Here is a 21,313-nt window from a genome sequence, read left to right on the forward strand (position 1 = left end):
GTGTGTTGGAAGTTTACTTTAAAACACTCAAGAGAAAATAATCAGAGATGTTTTTTAAGATTTATTCACTCCCTGCTACCAAGCTTTGCTGGGAAAAATAGAAAACTCAAAAAGCAGTTTTTGCCATCAGAAACCTTGATAGCAAATAGTATTTTATTGCCATGGCTTAAGTTTATTTATAATAAGTGACATACAGAATATTGGAAAAGGTCATTTAAGCCTTTATTGATCATCATGTCTGTCATATGTTAAGGATAAGAAAGTCTATTTACCATACCTGACAGGTTGGCCATATCATCCAGCCCTTTTGTTGATCTTTTTGTTTAGGGTTTCTTTTTTTTAAAAAAGGAGGGCGGGGGGGGGGGGGTCAGGGAGGGAAGTGTCTTGCTTAGGTTACAAAATTATCTCTGACACAACCTAACAGATACCACCAAACACAATGTTAGTAAACAGATAAATTGAAGCTGGAAGCAAAATGGGATAAGCATCTCCTAAAAAAAAATTGGAAACTAATCTTCTACAAGACAGAGGTAGTAATCCCTTCTCCTTCATTACTATCCCTTTGAATTATGGTGCATCAGTTTAATGAAATAAGGCTGCAGCTGCTCACTGGTTAGCAGAGATTTCCACGGAGAGATGCATGCAGAAGTAAGCAGGCTTTGGGGAGATGTTCCCTACCCAGATGGAGCTAGTTTTACTTGCCAGGTCACAGAGATACGGGGTAGCATGGCCCTGCTCACTGAAAGCAGCTTTAGATAAGTCCGTGCACTCACAGATATCCCATGCCGCTCACCTCCATGGATCTGAAATGCCTGTTAGCTCGACAGGTAGCTATTCATCTGAGGCCTCTTTTCACTCCGCCTGCCTAGAGCCACTTTTCTGAAGTCTACACAAAATCTGATGACTAAGGCTGAAATCATCAGCGTGGCAATTGAAAGCTGCTGGTGTACCTGGTCTGCTTCCTTTCTATGAAGCATTTATTTACAAGGTCTCTAACCTAGCATTAACTCAGAAGGCAGAAGCAGTGATGATACTCCCAACAGCAGCTATTAACCCCTCCCACTACAGATCCTGCTCAGGTTGCATGACCTAATTGCATTACAGTGCAAGATAATGTTGCAGATTTTATGGTACCTCTAAAACCAGCTCCATTAGTTATACAATCAACACCAATTAATGTAATAAATCAAGGCTAGACTAGCCCAGAAATAGCAAAGTGCACTGAACAGCAAAAATAATTTTAATACTTTCTTGTTAAAAGCCAAATAAATGCAATCAAGGCTACTAGTTTGTTAATCCATTAATTATTAATCCATTAATTAAGATTAGTTGGGTTTCTGCTAGGAAATCTGGCTGCAGAATCAGAGCTGAAGATGACAAATTTTGGACGTATCTTGTCCACACTGGATTGCTTCTACTGAAAAGTTGTTATAGCAATATGTGTTGTGTGTGACAATATATGAAGTTCAGCACACAAAACTTTTTAAAAAAACAAGCAACAAATGTAGCATTTTATTAAGAATTGTTTTCATTTTATAGATGCTTATTCATCAAAATTTACTGGAGTTTGTTGGTTTTCTTTAAAAAGAATAAGCCAATTGTTGGTCCCACACATCCATACATAGTTTTCTAAGCCTTCTCTATAGAATGAGTTATTTTATTGATCAGGAAGCTGCTGTCTGGGTGCTCAGTAGAAAGTCTTAATGAAACACTTATCTTAGAAAAAGACTAGTAATACGGTCAGTGAAAACCAATTTTCTCGCATTTAATCTCCTAATCTATTTTACATTATTTCCCAGGGGTACCATGAACTTCACAGACACATGGCTTTGTGCAAATAATCAATTATATGACAGAATCTCATGAGTTTGAGAGTTGCTCTATAACAGTTAGCCACTTTTCTAAATGGACTTTTTCCTCTTTTGAAATAGTTAAACTTAGTCTAACTAGACGGTAAAGAACCCAGTAATGCCTTTTGTAAAAAAAAAAAAAATAAAGAAAAGATTTATTTGGAAGTCACCCAATAAAAAATCATTGCTTTATGATCTTGGCAGGTTATCCCAAATGCACATTATTCTGTAAGCTCTGTGAAACAATATGTAAGGATGACATGCTAAAACATCTTTCAATACCTGACATAGGTCCATTATATACTACACAAAGAGTATCTCCCCAGAAATGCATACTAATCACAAAAAATGTTACCTGTTCCTCATCATATCAAACCTCTCAGGGTTGTGCACCTCTGGTAATGCCACCTTCTGACAAGCCATGAACACTGTGAAGCAAGATGACGATGGAGGAGGATCACAACTCAGAGGCTAGCATCACCTTTTGGGTTAAGGTTACATCAAATGATTGGTCCACTTTAGTCATACACATGTGCAACCACACGGAGGCTCTTGGGTTTTTAATCCACATCAGGTTTACAATTGACTAAATGATTGCAGACGACACAAAACTGGGAGGAGTGGCTGATACGCCACCGGGTCGTGCTGCAAGCCAAAGGGACCTCAACGGGCTGGAGAAATGGGCTGACCGGAACCTCAAGAATATCAACGAGGGGAAGTTCAAAGTCCTGCACCAATAACAACCCCATGCACCAATATATGCTGGGGGCCACCCAACTGGAAGGCAGCTTAGCAGAAAAGGACCTGGCAGTTGTGGTGGACATGCAGTTGAAGAAGAGCCAGTGATGTGCCCTTGCAGCAAAGGCAGCTGTGGGAAAATAATGGAAGATTGGCGAGGAGGATTGTAACACGCTCAAGTGACTTGCAGCTGGCATGTTGAAAAACACATACATCATACTAATTATTGTTTAGCCTTGTGTGTTTGACAAGCAGAACATCTGTGTTTAGACAACATAGGCCTGCGATGATAGACTCAGAGGCACCCTATTGAACATGCTTGAGGTTCTTGCCCTGCTGTGGGAAAGAGCAAAGCACGGTGGTAAACTACGCCTGCGCAAATCCCTGATACCGACGTGAAAACACCAGGTTCAGTGATCCTCTAGCATGGACCTCCGTGGTGCCTGTGTTCCAGCTTGTGTGCCTCTGCCCAGTTGCTGCTTCAGGGATCCCTCGGTTGGCAAGGTAACAAAAATAAATTTACACTTTGCATTTCCTCCATGGTTTTGTGGTCGTTCCTGCCCCCTGCCTGTGCTGGCTCACACAAAGGTGAATGGTATCCTGGGCTGCGTTAGAGAATGTATTGCCAGCAGGTCAAGGGTGGTGATCCTTCTCCTCTGCTCAGCGCTGGTGAGGCCACACCTGGAGTGCTGTGCCCAGTTCTGAGCTCCTCAGTAGAGGAGAGACATATTGGAGAGAATCCAACAAAGAGCCACAAGGATGATTAAGGGACTGGAGCATCTCCTGTGTGAGGAAAGACTGAGAGAGATGGGACTGTCCTGCCTTGAGAAGAGAAGGCTCAAGGGGAATCTTAGTGTATACGACTACCTGAAAGGAGGGTGCACAGAAGACAGAGCCAGGCTTTTTTCAGGACCAGAGGCAATGGGCACAAACTGAAACACAGGAGGTTCCCTCTGAACATCAGGAAACGCTTTTTTACTGTGAGGGTGACGGAGCACTGGCACAGGCTGCCCAGAGCGGTTGTGGAGTCTCCATCCTTGGAGATATTCAAAAGCTGCCTGGAATACAGCCCTGGGCACCTGGGTCCAGGTGACTCTACTTGAACAGGTGGTTGGACCAGACGACTTCTGGAAGTCCCTTCCAACTCAACCATTCTGTGATTCTGCAGTTCTGTGAAAAAGCTACTCACCCTTCTCTTAGATGAGGCTACAGGATGTGCTGTAGAGAAAACTATGACCAGATTTAGCTACGGTCAGATGAAACTTCTCTCATTAAGCCTAAGTGGCTTTGGTCAAACACTTACCTTGATTTTCTTTTCACCACAAAAACAAATTTGTCTACTTCTCTGTGCAATTCCATTACAACAGTGATGTCCAGGGTACTTGATTATGGCAAAGGACAAGCTCTTTTAGCTATAAATTTGAGGTAAGAGACTTTTAGCTATAAATTTCAGGTAAGAGACTGTGGGACCTTGAGGCAAAAGTTAGCTCACAGAATAAGCGTTGCTGAGAGGTTAGCTCATATAGTCTGTGCTTTGGGTGAAGGGACTGAGATCTGCAGGGGTGTCTTCAGACCAGGATGTCCTTCTAGTTTATTCAGTGCGGTGCCTAACAGACTCAAGGAATTTGTTTGCCTGATAACCTGTAGTATGTGATAATCCCTGCACTCACCTACTATAGAAATGTACTGTACCATAATTGTCCATAAAAGTTTTAGTTTGCTGTTGGTTCTATCAGTGTTTGTATCCATGCCTTCGTTTCATTCATTGGTGAGCCAATGGATAAACTCTATGGAATACGTATTTAACTCAATCTCTATCCTCATCTTTCTAGAAATTCTTTCCTCTGAATGGTGCCCAATGCTACTTTCAATGCTCAAGGATTTCTGCCTGTATTTCTGATGCAGCCTAAACCCCAACTCCTCTATCTCTAAAATCTTCTAATCTCACTCTCTGGATGTTACAGAGAGCTGTCTCTTCCTTCTTCATGCCCATGCTGTTTTATTTTCCCCTCTGCTTTGTTTCTGTGGAGCAGAACTTCAGGACTATTTCAAATTTTGTCATTTTTTCTTGCCTTCCAGGCTCTTTCCACATACCATTAACTCATTGTCTATATCATTTTTCTAAAACCCATCTTTTACACTACAACTTACTTGAATAAAATATATCCAGCGGTATACACAGCTATCCATCCAGTGATGGATTAGATAGTGCTTTACCGTCTAAGTCAATACATCTTCACACTTCTTAGTCATCTCTTCCCCTTGATTAGACTTGACTCTTCCACGCCAGAAGAAATATGTTACATTTTGCTCAGAGTGCTGTGGCCAAAAGAAGTTTTCTGGCTCCATCTTATGTCACTCTGAAGCTGTCAGACAGGAAAACACTTCATCCTCCAATACCCACATTGAATTTAAGCTCTTTAATTTTCTGTATTGTTTGGTAACTTGCCTCGGCTGAAGCATCTGTTTCCTCCCAAACTCTCATCCCTTTTCCCAAACTGCCAGGGTCTGTATATATCCATATGCTATGTCAGTGTTTGAAATAATCTCTCACTTTCTGTGGATCAAGGATCAATATGCCTTTCAAATCCTTTTTTAAAACCCAGTTCTTTTGCCCATCCTTTTATTGGTGTTAATTTTGAGTGATCTGCCTACTAATATACCTCTTTTTTAACTTTCTGTATCTAGAATATAAATTTTAAAAGACATGATAATCTTTAAACCATTTATTTAGAGCATGTGGAGCTACACAATGGTAAGCTGTCCAAAAAAATGTACTTATGAGCAGTTTAAAACCTGAGCTCTACCCTCTGGATTTGTTACCCTCATTCTGAATTAAACCTTCCTTTCCCTCAGACCAGTTTTTACCTCCCTGCTGCCAGTCACAGCAAACATCCTGCCTGTCAGCCTTAAACATTTTATATGCAGTTTCAGGCTGTGAGTAAGACCGACAGTGAATCTTTCTGGGAGTGTATCTGAGCCCCATGGAACACCCTATCCATTATAATTGTGCGGTATCACTACCAACCGTAGCTCCAATGTATATCACAACCTAGAGTTTGGTTTCTTTCGTCTTGTATAAGAACACCACGATACATGCAAAATTTAATAATAACCACAGAAAAAATTTCCTTTTTTTTATTTTCTAATTTTTTTCCTTTTCCATTTTTTTTCCTTTTTTTTTTTCCCCCGAAAGTGTTTCCTTTGCCACTTTGTAAAGAGGATTGAATGCAATCCTCGAGGCATCATGTGCAACCTTCCAGAAAGAAAAGCTGAAAAACAAGTTGGACAAGCAGTAAGAACTGCAAGTAAAGCAATTCAGTTATACAATGGTAGAATGGTATGTCACAAGGCTGAGGAATGAAACACCTGCTTCTGAGTGTCTTAGTCAAATCAGGGATTGCAATAAAGTTCACAAGGGTTTTAATGATCCAATCATGGGGGTTTTGTGTGTTATCTATGGATTTGTTGATACAATAAATGTGGTAGTGGATCTGCTCTACTTTACCTCCTGGAATACAGACTCTGCAGTGACAGGCAAAGCTATGTACCTGATTTGGAAATATAGTGTAAAAAGAATGCAGTTGCCATTTCTGACAGGCATCAGTTCCTCTGCAAATAAGCAACTTTTCTTGAGTTGCTGGGGCACAGCACTAAAGCAGACCGAGATATAATACGAAGATGACCTTGTTGCTCCATCTCTATACATCTATAGATACAAGCAGATTCACTGTATTGGTTAGGTAAGGCTAAGTCATTAACTCAGGTTGGCATACTTAAGGGTAAAGGAACACCACAGGGCCTTTTAATGTATCTGTCTGAGGAGGAAGCAGATCAGGAAAGTAAACAATAATCTCTGAAAGCAAGTCAAAGCACAAATCCCTAGTATCATCAGAAAGTGATGCAGAACTAGAGTGGATTGAATATGAAATGGTTCACCACAGTGAGTGTGCAGGTATGTGGTCTGGAGAAATTATTGCGGGGCTGGCAAAAAAGCCTTTTCCTCTGAAAAGAGGAAAATAAGGAAAAAATCTTGCTTTGTCTCATTTTTTCCTCTTGGACACAGCTACATTGACATCAAAAGGGAAATATGTTTAAAAATTTTAACAGCTTTAAATTTCAATATTTTAATTTCATGTTTTGGTTTCAAGGACTTGGCTTGTTAAGAACAGACTCTTACGGGAAGGTCATTCAGGATTTGCTTTTTAAAACAGTTTTTAAAATTCTTCTGAGTGTTGCAAATTCTGCAAAAGAAAACATCACATTATCATGTGAAAATCAGTCTTGACCTTTACACAGCTTTCACACCTTTGCAGATCCTATAGAGAACAGCTACTTCACACTGTGAAGGTACGTCATTGCATTTTTTAGCTCACTGTCTTTTCATTGCTGTATCATTTTAGAAAGTCAAAAGAATTATAGTTTCAAGTTACTATGTAAAACTACACATGTATATGTGTGATAGCAATACATACATGTGCATAGGGATCTGGGGTCTTAAGAGTTCTCTCTTAAGAGACTGAGCAAAATTATACGTCTCATTTAGAAAGGAAAAGATTTATAATTCATGCAGGTTTATTAATTCCTACATTTAACTGCTTAATGCCAGCTTTATGAAACAAATTGCATTTATACCATCCTAATAGATACTTAATTGTGCATGGATAATGAAGGCATAAAATCTTCAAGCAAAGCTGTGACTTCAGAATTGAACAACGAATTGAAGCCTTTTTTTTCAATATCAAAGTCTTAGTTTTGAGTAATGGTGAGTCTTCTGCTCAAATGGTCTTAAAGAACATCAGGGGTCTCACTGCGGGAAGTTCTGAAAGTATTTTTCAAAAGGTGACTGACATCATCTGCAAAAAAGCTAAAATTTACCTTTTTCTCCTTGCAAATGTCGCTTGTGTAGTGTTCCACAATGCCATGTTACAGATTGGAAACGGAGCTGCAAGAAGCAGCAGCTCTAGGAAGATGTAAGGAATTCTGCATGTATATATGTATGAGTCGGTGCACATTTTTAGCTAAAGGCTTACAGTAAAAGTATGTCACCTTCAGACAAACCAATTGGCAGGAATAGGGTGAGGAGCAGGGTGAAGGCTGGAGTGCGCGTCCGCACTGCCATCTGCTGTTAGCGATGGCGTCACTGCCTCCTCCGTGACGCGACGTCCCGCACGGGTCGCGCCCTGCTTGGGGAGTCCTTCCCTTTGGGTGGTGGGAACCCACCAACAGGTCTTATGAACAAAGAAACCTCACTGGAATGGTGTTTTGCTTTCAGCTGTTTGACGGACTCTATCCGTACAACAGAAGTGTTGTCGTGACTTCGTGAGAAGCCGACACAAGAAACGCAAGGGGTTTCCTCCGAACGGTGGCCTTCTCTTTCTGTACACCAGCTTTCGTAAAGGCAGTCCTATGTTCCTCCAGTCTCACCTGCGTAATTCCCTCAATTTCTATTCCTAATCCAACATAGTAACAATCTAATGAAAACTGCAATGGGGAAAAACTAATATAATATGACCAGCCAATATAGTTACAAGTCCCCTTCCTCACCCTTAGGGACTTCGGTCAGGCTGCTCAGAGCAAAGACGAGGGAACTGTGTAACACCACAAGCCAATCAGCAAATACGGCACATACAGTCATCCTGTGACTGAAAAAACATTTATTTATTTATTTATTCCCAAGTTTTCAGAATAAAAAATTCAATAGGTGCAGCTGTAGTGCACCTCTACACCTGAAGCTGCCAGTGGCTGCAAACACTCCGACCCAGACTACTTGGATATTCAATAGTCAAGCTAGTTCACGCCATTATCTGAGAACTGTCAGTATTTAATCCGTCCGGTGATCCTCTGAGAAGTTTTAGAAAGAGTATTGCTTTGAAAATCAGTAGTTATACTGGGAGAAAAAGAAAAACAAAAAAAGAAACAAAATGAAACCAAACTGTATGTGTAACATGGTCTTTTCTAAAGCAGGGGCAATCTTTCATTTCCACAACAGCCTGCTGGAATCCACAGACACACAGCAACCACTGTGCTGTCACAGGTGGGGAGGGCAAGAGTTTGGAGATTCATGGCCCTGGCAGCTCCTTCCTGATGTTTATTTTAATTAGATATTAAGGAAAAGGAAATCATTGCTGTAACCTAAAAATAGCTACATTGGGCTTTTTCAGCTTCAGGCTAATCAGCCCACTGCAATTCAGCCCACCCTCAAATAAATAGGGACAGAAATCTATATTGTTATTATTTTATTTTTTCTCCTTTGTGGAACATGTAAGTTGTTCTTACTCTCAACCTAGTGATTTTAAAATCATTCTGTGTACAACCGGTGTCCAGTTCCTCTTGAATCTATACAGGCAAAACCTTGCAGTTAAATTTGCGTTACGAATACTTGATGTATTTACCTCCCTGTTCTCTAGAGTCTAATGGACTCATATTTTTTACTGTTAGATATATTTAATCAGTTTGGCAAAACAAATATAGATTGAATTCTGCACTTGGAAGGTTTTTTGTTATTAGGCCAGAAAATTTTCTATATGACATGACATATCTTTTATGGAACTCCTAATTTGGCCTATTTTGCGTCAGTTTAGATGTTCGGTACTTCCAAAAATGAAGGTGTTTAAATGCAGGGTTTAGCCACTGCACATGCAGTGCTCTTTGCTACTTCACATAAGCTAGCTTTCAACTCTCCATTTGTACATGACTTCTATATATTAAATTTGATAGAAAAATCAGACATTTTTATGGACAATAGCCAAAATACATTTGTACTTAAACAAATGAGAACATAAATAATGAGCTTATTATCTCCTTTTGAGTTAAGAATCTCTCAAGAGTTTGGGCAGTCTGATCTGGAGTCTGTTTCTTTAGTTTGTGGCCAGATCTTATTCAAAAACATGTAATCCTTCACAGGTTAATGCTTATGATTTGGTAGCCAAGAACAGCATTTATCTTGTTTTAAATAGTAAAATGACTAAACTGAATATGTAACATAGTGATATGATTAGACAGTCCTCTTTCTTGATCTTGAATTGAACTACTGAGTGGCTTTCTGATCCTCTACACCACCCTTATTTGACTGATTCATCTAATTGGGGCAACAGGGACTTCCCAGTGCTCTGCTTGGATGTGTCTGGTCTAAGGTAGACATCCATCTCTCTCCTTCTGGAGAAAATGATGCCTCCAGTGAGAGTTTTTCCATCCTAGTACAGAGGTCTAAGGCTAAGGGATGCTGCACAGTCTTGCTACTGCCTTTGCACTGCAGGGAAGGTACATCATTTGTGCCTGGCAGTTCTGGCATCCAGAACGTTCCTGTTGGCAACAATACCGAGTCAGGCAATAGCTTCTTCCTTGCCCGTTGGCCTGAGCTGTGTTTGGAAGGAGACACAGGTACACAGGTACATCATCTTTCACCATCAAGTTGGGATCTGACAGTTATACATGGGAAACTGAACTGCTGATGCATTCCTGCCACAGTGACATCATAATTCCAGCCTAAAAAGGGTAGGACAAGGTGTGCTTTTTTTCTTTACCGACCAAAAAAAAAAAAAAAAAAAAAAGAAGCTTAAATTATAGTTAAGATTGTAAATTAAACTTGAAGATGACAATGTTTAAATGAAATTAATTCCACCTTAAAATGTAGAGTCTATGTGTGTTTGAAGGGATTTGATACACCTAAAGGTAAGTTCTTTTGCTATCATGTTTATCAGGTGGGCAGTTCTTGTAATACTGTGGTTTTCTTTCATAGGTGACACTACCGTATGCCTTTCTTCACATGAGACACAGCTTGAAATATTTTGATAAGATGAGATGCTTGCGGAAACGATCAGCAGTGTCATTCTTAGGAGTCCTTGTCATTTGCTTGCTGTTCATGAACTTGTACATTGAAGATGGGTATGTTTTGGTAAGTTTCTTAGATGGAAGAAATGATCCTGGAACGACAGAACAAGACACAGCCCTAGTTAAGCAGTAAAGTTCATAATTCCTGCAATTTCTCCTGTTAGTGTACCATTAACAGTGAGGTATTCTCAAAATGTGGCCTTTATGATGAAGCGATCTTATCGATGTATACTGCACACAGGGTGTGTCAGTAAGACCCGAACAGTCCCTTTCGCAGAAGTAAATATGTCATTGTTTATTGGAAGTATGGAAGATAATGAATGTAGCAAAACATGGAGATATCTCCATCAGGTATCTTCCTTTGAGTCAAAACATCCCCTGTATTTTCCATACTTCTGGATTTCCCTCAATTTTAATGTTGTAAATTGCCTACATTTGAAATATTCACATGAGCTAGGAGCTCCTTCTTCAGTCCGCACTGCGGATCTCACCTGTGAATACTGTATTACACAATACTATAGAAATACAATTATAGAAGAGAACTTACACTAATTCCATATATTTTAAGATCCTTGCATGAATAATTTCTTTTTAGTGCTTTCATTTTGTGTTTTTCTCACTTTCTGTATCTCAGATTTGAGTCTGGTATGTTCAGTGCTACAGCATTAACTATTAGACATAAATGATACCTAGTGTAAGTTTATGACTGTGAAAAAGATTTATGGAAGGATTTGTGTTAGGAATTTCAACAAGTAAGCTACCAACAATGTAACGTAGCTCTACAGTTTATATGTAACCTATGGGTGTCTCTGTGCTGAATGCCAAGTAAGCCCTGAAGACTCGATTAATGGATTGAATTTCCAGTTCTTCGGAGGTTGGACTGGGCCCAGTAAAAGAACATGGTAGCTTAATAACTGGAGCTTGCAAATAGTAAAATGACTAAACTGAATATGTAACATTGTGATATGATTAGACAGCCCTCTTTCTTGATCTTGAATTGAACTACTGAGCAGCTTTCTGATCCTCTATGCCACCCTTTGTCTGATTCATCAAACTGGGACAGTATGGGCTTTCCAACATTCTGAAAGGTGAAGTCCGATCTCGGCTGGATCTGAAAAGAAACACCAGAGTGTGAAAAAAGTGCAATACACAAGCAGTAAAATCTTTACATTAATTTATCAGAACCACGGATAGTGATTTTAATTTAAAATATTTCACTTATAACATTATAACTTTATTTATAACATTACTTATAACAATATTATAAATATTTACAATATTATTCAGACCACACTAGTACTTTTTACTTTTTTTTTTTACCGTTGAAAAGATAGCCCATGCTTCTAGCATCTTACTCCATTACAGACGTATTGCTTTCTCTAACAGTACTTGCACTAAGGTTTTGCACTGTGTTTTATTTATTCATCATTTCTTGGTTGTGATTGAATTTGACATGGCTTATCACATGGGTTTTTTTTCCAGTGGTATTTTCCTTGATGCTTCTTCTCCTTTCACTAATTGCTTCAAAGTCCCCCAGATGTTTCTGAAAGTGCTTTTATTATCACTGCTAATGGTGTTCCTCTTGGTTTGTTTTTGAAATCTTTTCCTCTCCTATTTGCCAGCTCCCCAGATGGCTCCATGTCTTCTTCTTAATTTGCTCTTTTTCCCCCCTTTTTTAGAAATTCACTCTCTTTCATTGCTTCTCTCATCACAGTTCTGGCATGTTTGCATTCATGTAGCTCCCAGCCAAGTCTCTTGCCAAGTCTCTTGACAGTTCTCCCAGGTCTCTTGATACCTTTACGGTCCGTCAAGTGTTTTTCAAATGTGTTAGGCTGTTGACTTTTTAGTTTATTTATTTATTTTTATTTTCAACTTTCCTGACCATGTCTGACAGCTCCGTTAACTTGTCTGGTGTGTTTTCTCTGCTGAGGTAAAAGATGAGCAGTTTCAGTGTTGGCGGTGAGGAGAGATACACTTGGGGATAGCTTTCAAGGACACCAGGCTAACCAGTTCCCCCTGGGGAATGGGAATCTGAAAGTCCTCGGAGCCCTGACGGCCCTCCGACTTTCTAATTGTAGCCAGTCTCCTGCTGGAGTATCTCTTGATGGTACCTGATAGAGGAAGGCAACCCACCCTGAGTTTCTCTCCCAGTCTCAGGCAGCAGGCTGTGCGAGGGGATGCAGGGCTGGTATCTCCTTCACCAGATGTAAGACCAGATGAGTGGCCTTTTTCGGGATCTTAGACTATCAAAGCAAGATTCGTTGCAGCAAATCTTCAGAAGGGAGAGGAGAACTTTTCCTTTTAGCTCAGAGGCTTTCACATGTCTGAAGAATCTCTTCACTGTTTTCTGCAGGGCATTTGCTGTGGAAATAGAAAATAAGGGCCCACCTGGGAAACTTGCTTAAGTACGTTTGATAGGAGGTATACGGTGCTGATGCATGTGTGTCAGCAGAACAGTTTAAGGTGCTTCATCTGCAGCATGTGAACCACGTCTGATCAAATATTTTTAAGACATGCTGAATTAATATAACCAGATATCACAATATGTGCAGTGATTTTTTTATACATATTCTGAGTTGTAGGTGAACTGTAAGTGAAGCATGCCTTCTGCACTCTTCTATGAATACTAATAATTATTTGGGGCACTGTGGAAACAATAGTACTGTTGGAGCTGACACAGCATTCTTAGCAGAGCAGAGTATCTCTATAAATAATGGAGAACTTCTGGCACCTCGTCCCATGGCACCCACAGGAATCTCCCAAGCTCCAGCAAACACTGGAATGTAAGTTAGAGGTTAGTTAACAGATGAAAGCCAGAACCATCATAGAAAAAATTAGAGAAGACAGCTAAAGAGAGCTAATCAAGCTCTTCAGCTTCACTGACCTCTGCATAGTAGTCAGAGGTAGAAGAACCAGATTTTAAATTTTTTGAAAAATCCATATTTTTATTTTGCTTTTCATTCAAGAAGGAATGAAACCAACAACAATTTAAAAAAAAAAAAGATTGTTAGCCACAAAAGGCATTTCTTAAAGAGAAAAAAAAAAAAGAACATTTTTGTGGTCAGTTTAAATATTTTGCTTGTTAAAATCAAAACATTTTGTCCTGACATTCTCTTTTTCTAAACATTTTGAAACTTTTTATGTAGAAAAACCTCAGCAGAATGGTTTTCCACTCCAAAACCTTCTTATGAAACAAAAAATTTTGGTGCTCCATTCTGGAACCAATGACACATAATGTTTTGACATTAAAGAAAGGCTGGTTTTAAAAAAAGAAAGTTTTTGGACCAGCCCATTTTTTTCCCCATTTGACAGTTTTCATGGAAAATCTCCTTAAATTTTGGTGCACTCTCTTCCTAGCCCATTGAGTTACATTTTAATCTGGAATCTGATCAACATAAACCTTTCACTCGTAACTTATGAGCAAATGCAAGGCAGCATAGCAGCACTAGAAAGAAATTACTGGAGAGACATTGCAGATCAAGAGAGCGTAACAGTGCAGGTAGATGCCCCTGGATGTCCGCCAAAGACCTCTTCTAAGCTCAGAAGTGTATTATTTACTACTTCTATGAAAGAAAAATAATGAACTTAAAATGAACCTAGGATCAGTTTACAGAAATATTTCTTTGTGCTATAAAATATCTTTGACACATTTTTGAACATTTATACCATTAAATATGAGTGCTGTTTACTGTTTCTGTGTTTGTTGTTAGCAGCAGTACTATCACTGCACAATGCTCCCATTTAATGACAGATTAGTGTGTTAACATACTGTATCTATCAGAAGAAATGAATTCATTCATACGCTGGCCTCTTGTCAGACTAGAATCAAGCCATGTAAATTAAATAAGCATTCCTACCTTTAAATTCAGTCTCATGACACAACAACTTGTTAGATATTTTCCCTCTTCTTAAGGACTAAGTAACAGCCCTAGGACCCGAGCTTATGGATAGGGCACTGCTGATGAAGCCGCTCCTTCCCTTGACTGACTTTACTACGGCTAGGGAAGCCTCTTGGAAGAAAGAGAGAGGAGAAGGAGGCAGGAAGAGGAGGGATGGTGATAAATTTGTCTTTTTTCTATACCACCAAACAGAGCTCACCAACTCCAGAGAAAGCTTTGGCTGTCTGGATGATCACATGCATTCCCTCTTATCACAGATCTGAGCCGGAGCTACTCAGAAAAATGGCAAAATGAGCCAGATGCCAGGATCTAGTTTCGTCTTTCCTTTGCAACAGTTTTGGTGGGTTTTTTTTAATCACTGAAAATATTTTCAAAAAATCTCCCCCACTTCTCCATCTATGAAAATTATCTCATCTGTTGCTGACTGATGCTTTCTTATCCCTATTTTGAATACCATAGCATTTTTTTGGCAATAATTTAGTGTTTGCAATCTTTCCAGAGTTTTTGTCCAAAATATTTTTTTTTTCTTTTCCTGTTACCGTAATCTGAAGGGTTATGGTAGATTTTCTGTAGCCAAAAATGTATGATATTCAGTAATGGGCTTTTAAAAAAAATGAGGTGACATCTACATGCTTTCACGAAAGCTGACACTGAAAAATGTTATTCTTGGAAACCTGCCTGTCCGTGTTTCCTCTCTGGCTGGCATTCACAAATGTGTTTCTCTCTGTCTCTCTCCCTCTCCTATTCTTTTTGTTTTCTCACTAATAGGAAGGGGACAAGCAATTAATCAGAGAAACAGCCACGCACCAGCTCAACCCAGAGCGCTATGTTCACACTTTTAAAGATTTGTCTAATTTCTCAGGATCTATAAACATTTCCTATCGCTACCTAGCTGGCACGCCTTTGCCAAGGAAAAGTAAGTAACTGCAATCTGAATGTTATGAAATGAGGTGATTTAAAAAATGGGTGAAATCCATATAGTCCCTGGGGTATTTCTAGGCAAGAGGGGCTGAGTTAAGCAGTGAGGATCTCAGAGGGTTAGTGGGACAGCTCGCTCGCTCTGCGTAGGCAGTTCCTGGGCAGCTGCTCGGTCAATGACTTGCCCGACAGCCTGGTCACCTTCTGACCACATCCCTGACTTGTAGTCGTCTTGCAGGCAGCCCCTGGATGGTCTGTGCGAGCCGATTTTTGTGGATCTCCCCCGCCAGGCATGAGGGAGATGATTTAGAAAGCGGGAGCAAGGCAGGTGCTGGTGGTGCTCTGCAAACACCCTCTGAGACCGTACTGTCGGGCTCTGTCTGTAAAACCAGTAAATCCAATCTAAGGTATGCTTGGGATCACCTAGCTACACCCTTCAGGTCCCCTGTTCTGCCGGTCCAGCAGCTGTGAATGGATGTCTGTGTTCCTTTAGCTGTGATAATGAGGGAGGTGAATTGTGCCATTATGGGGACAGTAAAGGAGAATTCTTCTCGCAGATAGACAATCTAGTTATTCTAACTTCAGGCAGGGTTCAAGACTTTCATCTTGAAGTGAAAAATGGCCATACCTAGCTTTTATACAGGTGTCCTTTGGGTTCCAAATCAATCATTTCACCAACATAAACAAGGCTCAGAAGTCCAAGCACAGAAGGTAAAATAAAATCATCTGTGAGTTGTTGATCTTCATAGAAAGCTATAAAGTAAAGTTTGTTCAAATTAGATTTGAGAAATTTGGGGTTGTGTAGGCAGCGTAAATGGCTTCTGGGGGTTGTACTTCACTGTACAACTGCATTTTGAGTAGACTTAAGCCTCAAGGGAAACTCTGAATCACTTTATCAGAGCAGTCTTTTTACAAAGTGCAATATTTTTAAAAAGTTGGGGTAGGTTCAACTAAAGTACGCCCTGTCAATTATAAAGTCTTAACATTTTTTACATCAGAAGTTATAAAAATAGGGATATATTAGCAAATCTCTGAAAAAACTGGTTTGGACTGCTGGAAAAAATGCAATGGCAGTAACTCCAAAACAGCAGAGATTAAAATTCTTCCCTTATAATTAAGATGCATCTCTCCCCAGAAAGATGTAACAGCATTAAAAATTATTTATACAAGCACAGGTATGTAGTAGTAAGTTCTCTTCTACTTTAAAATAGTATCTAAATGACATCTTGCGAGAGAGAGTTCCCTGTAAGATGCTCAATGAGTTCTGAAAGAGGGTTAGGAGAACTATTAGCAAGCAAAAATTGGACAAATTCAGTTAAAAATGAACATGCAGAAAAAAATTAACCATGCAACATTCATAAAACTGTAAAGTTCTGCATAAGTGTAACTAGTCTTGTAGAGTGCTTAAAATGGTAAGTTTGGCAATTTATAGCTCACGTTTTTGTGCTGCATTTCATAGTTCCTTGCTTTAAAAATATTGTGCATATCATATCTCATAATCCCCTTTCTTTTAACAGATTTTACATCCTTATCATTGTCTATGTGGTCTCCTCTACCAGGCATATACGTGCACATTGCTTTGGCTTTTGTCCACTACGTGCCATTCCTTGCAGTTAACAAGTGAATGTTTAATGCAATAGTCTCCTTATGTCTATTTGCTTGCAATATGATTCTTCTTTCATGAAAAGGCAATAAATGTCCTTTGTTGCATGCAGCTTCATAAGTTCACACCCCAAATTTCTCAGTCTTCACCATTCAAAAGGTTTATTTCATATAAGCACAGCTCTGGAGGATAGCTTTGTGGCAAAATGGTTTCCAACGTCAGATACTCAGGTTTTGTTTGAATTCTCTTTTGTACAGGGTATCTTACAATTGGGCTATCCTCTGTGAAACGGAAAAAGGGAAACTACTTGCTTGAGACCATCAAGTCCATATTTGAGCAGTCAAGTTATGAGGAACTCAAAGAAATCGCAGTGGTAGTGCAGCTGGCAGATTTCGACTCAGCCTGGTGTGAAGGGATGGTCCAGGATATTTCACAGAAATTTGCACATCACATAATTGCAGGCAGATTAATAGTTATTCACGTCCCTGAAGAGTATTATCCTGTACTGGATGGCCTCAAGAGAAATTACAATGACCCAGAGGACCGTGTGAAGTTTCGATCCAAACAAAATGTAGATTATGCTTTCCTTCTTAACTTCTGTGCTAATCTTTCTGACTACTATGTGATGTTAGAAGATGACGTTCGCTGCTCAAAGAATTTTTTGACTGCTGTTAAGAAAGTAATTACCTCACGAGAAGGATCCTACTGGGTGACTTTGGAATTCTCCAAACTGGGGTACATTGGAAAGCTTTACCATTCCCATGACCTCCCACGCCTGGCCCATTTTTTGTTGATGTTCTACCAAGAAATGCCTTGCGATTGGCTGCTCATCCACTTTCGTGGGCTGTTAGCTCAGAAGGAAGTGATACGTTTCAAGCCATCTCTTTTCCAGCACATGGGATACTACTCGTCTTACAAAGGAGCTGAAAACAAGCTAAAGGATGATGATTTTGAAGAGGAATCTTTTGATATCCCTGACAACCCACCTGCAAACTTGCACACCAACATGAATGTATTTGAAAACTATGAGGCAAGCAAGGCTTACAGCAGCATTGATGAGTACTTCTGGGGCAAAGCTCCTTCTACGGGAGACTTCTATGGGATTGTATTTGAAAAGCCCATTAAAATCAATAAAATTAAAGTTGTCACTGGAACTGAAGACCGGCAAAATGACATTTTGCATCATGGGGCCCTGGAAGTAGGAGAAAAGATTGTAGGGAGTAAAAAAGGGAGACAGTGTACTACTTACTTGAGACTAGGGGAATTCAAAAATGGGAATTTTGAAATAACAGATGTAGAGCACAAAGTTCTGTTTGATATTAACTGCATGAGAATACTTGTTACAAAAAGTCAAAAAGAATGGCTGATCATTAGGAGCATTAGCGTCTGGACTTCTCAAATGCCAAATCAATAAAGCAAAACCACCTGAGAAGGTACAGAGTGCATACAATCAGCTGGGTCCCAACTGGTGCCATTCCCCAGAAAAACTGACATTTCCAACTCTTCACTAGGGACACGGAAGATCTGGGGAAATCACAAAACAAGCAAAGCAATTTATTTTTTACGAGTTTGGCCAGGCAATATACAAACACTTATTTGTTGACACTTTTGAATTTTATAGGAAATGCAAAGTTCTCGAACCTCTCTTGAGATCTTGAACCCCTTTTTTATTATCATTTCTCTGTAAGAGAGATCTTCTGGACTGAACAGAACAAAACAAAACATCCTATAATTACCAAAAGGTTTAAAGCTATGACCAGTACGTTGTGAAAAGAAATTGGATTGCACCTTACGCACATATAAATTTAAAATGTTTTGGTAGTATGCGTTTGTACAATAGTTGGTGATGTGTTTCTTATAAAGGCAGTTGTGACAAGGAAATCTGTCCTGAAACTGGCAGTTTCATTCTGAGCACTGTAATAAAATAGTGTGGCTAATCATTGCAACTTCTTTTCAAAAGGGAATGTATGTAAAATTATAAATCTGACATGACAACTATGTAAAAAATAGATAATTGCATCTGTTATTCTGTCTCAACAAATATCCTTTGTTCTTTTTCCTGGGTCCTTTCACTGAAACGAGCACTACTTGGATTCTTTATTACTTAGGGGACCAATTTACTCTCCTTATTCGAACAAAATGCCTCACAGTAAGCAAGCATTCTGCTTGAGTACAGATGTCGCTATCAAACCCAAGCACCTCAAGGGCAACAGTGTTCTCTAAGACAGGCATCTTAACAGACCTCAGCTTCAACATTCCCTGTTCCTTTACAACATGCAGAACTCCCCATGAGTTTGCACACAGCTGAGTACTACAGCATATTTTCCAAGGACTGTTATGCCTTCCATATTTACATGTCCAGGCCATGTATGATACAAACGTGAAGTGTACCAGTTAATCAATTGGAGGTGAACGTAATCACCAGTCTTTCCCAGATGATCCTAGCCAATAGAGCAGATGCAAAAGGAAGAATCCTGATTCAATGAAAAATTAAAATGTTTCTAAATTAGTTTTTCTGTTTTCTTCAGTTTTCTAATTATCATGTTAGTTTTGCAGACATCTTCCCACTGCCTCTGGTTATTCCTTCTAAGCTTATTTTGCCTAGCTTTAGCCAATAAGCAGGAAAGTACCCTCAGTCCTCATGACTTCAGTGTCAACTCTGGACTTTTAGTGCAACACACAGGGAGGCTGTAGAGCTGTATGATTTATACTATATGCATACATTTGCATTAGCAGAATCTCCAGCCTCTCTCAAGTAGACACACTAAGAAATCCATGAGTATCAAGTGTGACACAGATGAACAGTGTATTGTCAGTCTCCTGAATACTGTGCTTATCATCTAACTGCATGTATGGGTTTTAGTGAAACCTGGAAGGCAAGGATTAAATTTCAAGAAAGCCTGCACTGACCAAGAGTGAACTAACTACTGTACTCAATACATCCAAACCTAACATGGCTATTTCAGAAAGGTAAATTATTCAAAAATCTACACAAAACAGCAATGGAATGGCTTTTCCTGGTTCATAAATCCTGATAAATTCAGGTCCAGGTTTGGCAAATCCCCCAATACAGAGGTAAGGTACATTTTAAAATAAATCTTCTGGTATATGCTTCTATATAATTCAGAAAAGCATCCTTTTCTCAAAGAAAGTCTTTGTTTCTTTGTTCCTTAAGACACACCAAAACCTCTATTCTTCATCTACATATCTTCAGTAAAATAGATTAAAAGTGGCATACATGTTCAATCTGAAAAGGAAAATAAGGTTTTTTAAAATGAAAAATACATGCTAATCTCAGATGATTATAAATACTTATGAAGGACTTGCTTTTTAATAGTGATCTTCCGTGACCACCAAATAATTAGCTGATAATTAGTCATTAATCAACACCAGTTTTTTTTAATGAACTGTCATTCTTCTGTCTTTCCTTTCCTTGATCATTAACTATTAGTGCCCAAACAAACATACCTGTGTTAACCAGGAACATTACCTTTACTTTTATTCAGAAATGCAGTATGTCCAAACCAATCTTCTAAATTGGAATGGAAAATATACTCAATCCCAAGGTTTACAATGTTCTTGTAATCAAAACCATGCACAATATGAATGGCTAGTACAAATTAAATGCTCTCAACATAAGCCTGAAGTAATTTCAATGGTATTTTTTAATTAGGAGCTGAACAAAACTGCTTTCATTTTTAAAACAACAGTAGTAATGAATCTCATCTTCAATATCATGGCTTAGCAGTGAGAACTCTCATCTGGCTGTTACCAGACTGAGAGGGTCAAACCCACAAATGCCAAGTGAATGCCCTCAAAGGAAGCTTTCCTTGGGTATGTGCTGGGAATGAGAGGCATGTGCCACCCTTCCTGTTGAATTTGAGTTGATTTGGAAAAAATAATTAACAATACATTTATTCCAGGAGAGGCAAGTATGCAGTTCTGTAAGCTAGTGTTTTGAGACTCACCTTAGTACATGGGTCCCAGCTCCTCCTTCACAGAATGCATATTTTATCCAACTCATTCACATGAAAAATATTGCCAAATTGTCAAAAAAAAAAAAAAAACAAAACCAAAAAAACCCAAACCACCAAAACCTGGTTTTCAGACAGATTTCAGAAAGATGTATTTGAAGATACATTTTTTTCTTCATGTGCTAAGAAAAGTGATTGCCTTCTGAAGAGGAAATATTTAATCAGACATGGATATTTTCACTAATACTTCTCAAACTTTGAATTTTCTTTTTTTCACTGATGAAGCAAAAGATTAGTAGCATCACAAAACTCCGTTCATTGGTGTATACAGTTGGTTCTGTTGATGTGTATTTCCTGTGTTCATTTGTGGACTGAACATCAGTATTTTCATACTGAAATGCCAATAATGAAATATTACACTGTGGTCTGCACACTGAGGGATCTGTTCTTCACTAACATACGTGTATTGGTCCTACTCGCACTGTTTGGGATTCCTCG

At 39.2% G+C, this 21,313-nt stretch overlaps 1 protein-coding gene across 1 annotated transcript; it reads left to right on the forward strand.

The window, feature by feature from the left end:
- Positions 1 to 3,009: 3,009 nt before the first annotated feature.
- Positions 3,010 to 18,255, forward strand: MGAT4C (MGAT4 family member C). Its single transcript, XM_075057919.1, has 4 exons — positions 3,010 to 3,092; positions 10,330 to 10,485; positions 15,089 to 15,236; positions 17,099 to 18,255. Exons 1-4 carry the CDS (start codon positions 3,015 to 3,017, stop codon positions 18,253 to 18,255), a joined length of 1,539 nt encoding a protein of 512 aa, XP_074914020.1. The 5' UTR covers positions 3,010 to 3,014.
- The last annotated feature ends 3,058 nt before the right edge of the window (positions 18,256 to 21,313 follow it).

The sequence above is a fragment of the Buteo buteo genome, chromosome 26 (genome assembly GCF_964188355.1).
Source record: "Buteo buteo chromosome 26, bButBut1.hap1.1, whole genome shotgun sequence".
In the NCBI taxonomy this organism is placed as follows: domain Eukaryota; kingdom Metazoa; phylum Chordata; class Aves; order Accipitriformes; family Accipitridae; genus Buteo; species Buteo buteo.

What these genes read in the sequence shown, in the direction of transcription:
- MGAT4C (XM_075057919.1), top strand. Translation starts at nt 3,015, where the DNA reads ATGGACCTCCGTGGTGCCTGTGTTCCAGCTTGTGTGCCTCTGCCCAGT. An exon ending in GGGATCCCTCGGTTGGCAAG is followed by an intron (nt 3,093 to 10,329) that starts GTAACAAAAATA and finishes TTTCTTTCATAG; the next exon opens with GTGACACTACCGTATGCCTT. An exon ending in CACGCCTTTGCCAAGGAAAA is followed by an intron (nt 15,237 to 17,098) that starts GTAAGTAACTGC and finishes TCTTTTGTACAG; the next exon opens with GGTATCTTACAATTGGGCTA.